Source organism: Rhinopithecus bieti, unplaced genomic scaffold (assembly GCF_001698545.2).
Source record: "Rhinopithecus bieti isolate Rb0 unplaced genomic scaffold, ASM169854v2 scaffold_12653, whole genome shotgun sequence".
Lineage (NCBI taxonomy): Eukaryota > Metazoa > Chordata > Mammalia > Primates > Cercopithecidae > Rhinopithecus > Rhinopithecus bieti.
Genome location: NW_016807437.1, coordinates 2,166,810 through 2,173,232, shown reverse-complemented (window position 1 = coordinate 2,173,232; position 6,423 = coordinate 2,166,810). Strand labels below are relative to the sequence as shown.

At 41.1% G+C, this 6,423-nt stretch overlaps 1 protein-coding gene across 1 annotated transcript in view; it reads left to right on the top strand.

Moving 5' to 3' along the window:
- The window catches only part of AMOTL1 (angiomotin like 1), a 178,329-nt gene that overhangs the window by 19,972 nt on the left and 151,934 nt on the right, over nt 1-6,423 (top strand). Inside the window, 1 exon segment of the mRNA XM_017882014.1 lies at nt 4,595-4,733. Coding sequence (XP_017737503.1) covers nt 4,649-4,733 — 85 coding nt within the window. The 5' untranslated portion in view covers nt 4,595-4,648.

The window sequence follows — 6,423 nt, the reverse complement described above, 5'->3', positions numbered from 1 at the left end:
AAAAAAAAAAAAAAAAAAAAATTGTTTCACAGAGGCGTTCAAAAATGTAATGGGCTACCTGGGGAGGGAGTGAGCTCCTTATCACTTGTAGTATTTAAGTATTGGCTGAATAAGCATATACTGGAAAGTCATGCGTAAGTTAAGAGTTGAACTAAAGGCCCTAAGATCCATTCCAACTTCCTGATTTCATTATTTGCAGATCCCTGGTTTACCCTATGCGTGCGTCTATGCTTGTACTTAGTATGTTGTTCTGTAACGGTACATTCATATATGTGTCTCCTCCTCAAGTTTGAAAACTACTTGAAGAAAGATACAGTATTTGTTGTTTTTCTATTCCATGTGTTTAGTGCAGTGACTAGTACCTAGGAGACACCAAGTTAGTATTTATCAAATGAATGAATGAATTCATTTTTGTATGTCAGTATATATACATTTATATATATCCTGATTTGTAGTGTAAGTTACCAGCAAGTACACTTGTTTGCTGTGCTAGTGTTCATATGCATTAGAAGCAGGGGTTGCTTGAATATCTGAATGATGGAATATGCTACCTGATTCCCCAGACATGGCACTTCTAGTTAATTAATTCCTTCTCTACAGATAGGGTCATATAGAGGCAGTTAAGGCATAGTCAATGTACGACTAGGGTTTTTCTGAATTTGTATTTCTAGATCAAGTCTCCAGTGCCAGAAATGGCCCTAGAACTGGTGGTTAGAAGTCCCAGTGTGACTTGGCTGCATTAGGTGGCAGGTGTCTCTTGTGGATAACCAAGAATATAGATTCATCCCAAGCTTGGGGAAGGAGGCAGGAGTGTGAGTGGCAGGGACTCCAGTGGCATGCTGGGTGGAAGGGCAGGTATGTAAGCTAAAGTGTGAGAAGAGGTGGGGGAATCTAGGCAAGTTAGACCAGATGAGGAGGCCAGAAGGGGGCCAGGAACCAGAGGCAGACAGGGTATGGTTTTGAGATGGAGAAATTTCCAGAGAAGCTGGAACCTTCCAGAGAACCTCACCCATTGGGGTGAGGTTGCAAACAGAATACTTTTCAAAAAGACATGTTAAGCTGAAATACACTTGTGACAAACAGCACTCTTCATTCACATATTCATTCATTCAGCAAATCTATATTAACTGCTTACCTTATGAGGACACTGTGCAAATGTTAGGGTCAAATAAAAATAAGGTAGGATCTTTGCTCTCAAGTGCATAACTATGAACTAAACTATAGATATATTAACAGAAAATTGCAATGCAGTGTGAAAAATGCTATAATGAGGTAAGCACAGAGAGCGTGTGGGAGCCTCTGAGGAACACATAAACAAGTCTAAGATGAGATGTGAAAGATAAGTTGGAGTTAGCAAGGTGAAGAGGGTGGGCAGAAAGAACAGTCTTGCTAGAGCTCTAGGAATGGGTGAATATGCAAAAGACTGAAGAAGGGAGCTTATTCAGGGACTGCAAATGCCTTGTAATAGTTGGGCATTATATAACTGTTAAATAGTTCAGACTTTCTCCTGGGAACAATGAATTACTGGAGTGTTTTAATCCAGAAGTGACATGACCAGATGTGTGCTTTAAAAATACTACTACAACTAAATTGTGGAGACTGGGTTAGAGAAAATGAAGATCAGGGACTCACTGAAGTTGTCACAGTGCTCAGTGAGAGATGATGGCAGTTCAACAAAGGCTGAGGCAATGAAAACAGAAGGAGATGGATTAGTGAGACATTTGAAAGAAAGGACAAAGCATGGTGATCAGTTGGATGTGAGATGTGATAAGTCAAGGATGGCCAAGTTTCTGGCTTGGGCAGCTGGGTAGATGACTCTAGAGGCAGACCCATAAAAGAGGAGGCTGTGTCAGTTTCAGGAGAGTTCTGGTCTATGGGTTTTAACAGGAGAGTTAAACCTTCTTAAATACAAAGGTCCGTTCTGCTGGTCTGTCTCACACCACTCTATCACTGTAGACAAATCTCCTTTGAGAGCTTTATCAGATCTAATATCTGGGTGGAGTTCTCACCCACACTGAGCATTTATTCATCTATTCAATCAACCAATATTTATGAAGTGCCAATTATGCATTCATAGTATTCCAGTATTCCATAGACCCCAATGTCCATCTATGCAGGTAGTTTAGTTCTTAAAAAGTGATTCTTAAAGACGGAATTACAGCTGTAAGTTTTTGACAGTCTTTCCCACTCACCCACCCCAACTTATCAGGCATATTAGTATTTGTGCTGTCATTGGCTGCTCCAGCGTAAAGTATTTCTTCACTTCCTGTTTCCATGGTTGTATTATGCTTTTTCATTAAATTCTCAAGGATGCATTACATTTTAGTTTCTTCTTCATGGACTTTGTCTATGGCAGGGTTTTGAATTGGATGGAGGTTAAATACCCAATAGAAATTCTTCAGTGAGTTATTTTATATGGCCTGAGGCCTGAAAACTCTTTTCTAGGCTCCAGAGTCTCCTGAGCAACTCTGGGGCCTCCTGTGGCTCAAGGGAGGTGTTGGAATTTCAGTAACAGGTGTGATGGATCAAAGCCTTCCTCAAAATACTTGTGTTTGATGCCATTTCATTTTACATTTAGTGCTTGGTTTTCCCAAGCTGAAGTGTGAAATTCAAGCATCAGAGAAACCAGCAGGGGTTGCAGGTTGAAGTTAATAAAACACTCGCCATGAGCCTATGTAGTTCAGATTAAAAATCATGGATGTGAGAGCCTAACCTCACACATCCATATCATCTTGCAAATCTGTTTCCTGGAATCCAGAGGGTACCTAGGCCACTGGGCCAAGAGAGATGGGGAATCTACTTTGAAAACCACTCTTCGGTTAATCACTAAAGCCTATTTTTGTCAGCTTTGTCAACAAAGCTCTTGGAATCTCTATTTCACTTCCCAAAGATACTGCAAAGATTAATGAAGTGATTTTGAATTACCTGTTGTAAATAAGTGTTGCTTTTTAAGGATGTAGTATTATTGTTAATATAATTTCATAATCAGCAAAGATATAAAATGTTGGATATTTAGTTTAGTTGATTAAATGACAATACCAGTGTGATTATGACCCAGGATTGGATTTCTACTCCAGATATGTTTTTAGTTTTGCACAGAGAACGTGTCTTGTTCAATGGCAGACTACTTCTAGCCTCAATCAGCCACCTTTTGTGTGTTGATGTCTCAGTTGGCTAATGGATAAATAATGCAGCTTTCTAAATCCACTGACATGGGTGGATAGGTAGCCTTTGTATACAAAAGCATACTATTATAGGTTGCAAGTCTGGGAAGCCTGAACAGGTCTTTGCAAGAGGAAATTAGCCCAGAGAAAGTAACTGGTTTGCCCAGAGTCATCCAGTTAGTGCAGAGTCAGGGCTAAAATCTGGATTTATTGATAAGTCCAACATTCTCACCATCACACTGTGCCATATTCACTCTGGTCTAGAATTCCCTTCTAAAATTTTTGGGTACTTGGATTCAACAAAAATCGCTAGAGAAGTAGTACCCAAAAAAGTACACTACATTCTTTGGTACTTCCTAGTATTTTATTAGATATTGTTATTTGTTTGGTGCATCTCCCGTGAGTATCATATTTTTCTAGGCAGACAGCCAAAAAACAACTAGTCAATCTACCATGTCTGCAGTCTGGCAGGCAGCGCAGGAACCCGCAGGGCAACTCTGAACAGCATTCTAGAGACCAAATCAAGCCAGCTGGGCTGACTACAGCAAATGATGATTGGTGCCTATCCTAGTTAGGCTGACAGGACTTCTGCTATGTGGATGTCCCACTTGCTGCATTCACAGATGTGGTGAATCAGTCATGTTCAATTATTCAACCACTTTCATTTGAGAACCTGCCACATGCGAGCATTATCAAGATCTCTTTGTCATATGGGCAAGAGTTTGGCCCTGAGTTGTAATCAGCCCAGGTACAGTTTGCAATATAGAGAGATTTGTCAGGCTGGACTTCTCAGAGGTGGCCGATGGAGTGGGAATGATCTTTTTATGAAAGCCAAGAGCCCCCGTGACTGTGTCTTTCTATCATAGTTTTCAAGAGGAAAAGGAAAATTGGTCTCCATGGTCCCTCTTGGCTCTGAAGTGTTCTTTTAAAATAATATTTATTGCATACCTTTTTGAGATTACAAAAGCGATACATGTTCATTGTTGAAAATGCAGAAAGTTACAAAAAAGATAAAAAGTAGTCATAATTCTAACACAAGGAAAACTGCTTCTAACTTATTACTTCAAATTTTTTCAGTCTGTTTTTTAGGCAAATAGAAGAGTATATACCTTTGAAATAAAATTGAGATCCCCCTATATCCTGCCCTGGAATTCTAGGAGTCTATAAAGTATGCAGAACTAAATAGTAAATTTCTTGCTCAAAGCCTGGCATATAACAAACATTTGTTAACTGAATGGTGAGGAAAACCTGGTTTGTGGGCTTGAGCAACTTAACACTCAGGCCATGTCCAAATCTAGACAACAAGCTTTGTGTGCCAAAGAAATGAAATGAGCTAGAAACTGACCACTTTCCTTCAAGAAAGCTTCCCTTCCCCAAGAGAACATCAATGGTAATTCACATCCCTTTCTTGTATTCATTATTTATTTCAGGAGATTGCTTCCATTTGATCTGAAAGCTACACATGCAAGGGACTTGCTGGAAGCATGGATCTCAGTGAAAAATGGACTTTGGAGGAAGGAGCCTGGTTATCCCATGCTGGAATTCATCATTTTGCCAACACCAGAGGGGGTATGACTGTTTTTGATGTCCCTGATAGCATGGTACTCTTCAGCGTCTGCACCTCATTATGTCAATCCACTGTACTCAGTGTGTGCCCGTGCTGTTTGTCTTTTCAAGAGCAGCTGAGTGGAGAGGAGAGGGAATGGACTTTGAAGTCAGACAGACCTGGGTTCAGATCCCGAATTCACTATTTATAAGTTTTATGGCCTTGAGAAAATCTGTCATTCCCTGGGCTCTAACATGGAATGCTAGAGTAAGAATGCCTACTTTGCAGTGTTATGAGGACCATCAGCCATCATTTAATGAGCTCTTGCCCTGGCCAGGTGGGAAGCTAGTCAGACATCTTTGAGCACCTAACATTTGTCAGGCACTCTGTTCCTGTTTTGCTCATCTCTCGTCTCAGCAGCCAGCAAACATTCAAATTGAGGATAAAGCAACCAGTCTAAACAGAGTAGGTCAGCTCTTTCCCTTCTTTATGATGATTCAGTTAATGTGACTCAGCATTAAATGATGGAGATATTGTTACTTTCCTGGAGCAGAGCATGCAAATGTAAGAACCATACCCTGACACAGAGCTGTGGTCCTTTGTCAGGTCTAAGAGTCTACTCCCTTCTCCATCCCTCAAATCTCATAGAGACCTACTTTGATGGTAGGAGCCATTCTATAAATGGACGATGATAGGTTGCTAAGGTTAATGCACTCACAGATGTTTTCACAAGGATATGTCTCCCATTTGTTTGTTGTTTTTTCATTTATTCAACAAATATTATTGAGTATCTATTTTGTGCCAAGCACTGGTAATACAAGAGTGAAAGCAAGACAGACACAGAAAACAGCAGGCTATACTCTCTGATGTGCCCACCTCTAAAACAGGGTAACTTATATGGCAACAAACATTTGCAGACCTTCTGCACTACATCAGGGTATGTCTTCCAACCAAGACTGCTGCACACAATGAGATAGTCTCCAAAAGGAAGATGGGAAGCTTTGAGAGAGGAAATTTGGATGCATTCCACCCAAAAACCAACTGTCATTTGTTCCTGTCATACTGTTGCCCTAGCCACTTTTTAGAAGTTCTTAAGCCAGCATCTCTTCACACTCTATGGAAAAAAAATGAACCACTCTAGTTCAACACATAGCCCTTCCAGATCTGACCTCTGAATCCCTCTCTAGATTCATCCCCTGCTGCCCATCACTATTAGCAACCCTCTCCCTTCTCACTGTGTCAGCCTCTTCCTGAATCCCTGAATACATCCTTCCCTCACACACCTGTGAACCTTTGCAAAGACTGCTATTATCATCTCTCTTCCACTTGGCAAGTTCCTACTCATCTTTGAAGCTTCTGCTTAAGTCGTCTGTTCTGGGATCTCTTCCTGCCACCACCTCTTACCAACCCCCATCCTGGTGTGAAGGAGAATCTCTCCTCCCTCCTCAGTGCTGCCATAGCCCCTGCAGATTTCCATGTCACAGCACGTATCATCACACTGTATTGTGCTTGTCTGCATCCTGAACAGCCTGTGTGCTTCTTGAGACAGATGCCTTGTTTTATTCATCTTTGCACCCCTTTCACTCTAGCATGGCAAATTCATGGTGTATATTTGATGACTGGCTGGCTGGGTGGCTGGCTGGATGAATGAATGAATGACAGTTGGGGCCACATCCTCTGAATATCTCTGCCTTCACTGAAAGCCTTTTCTGG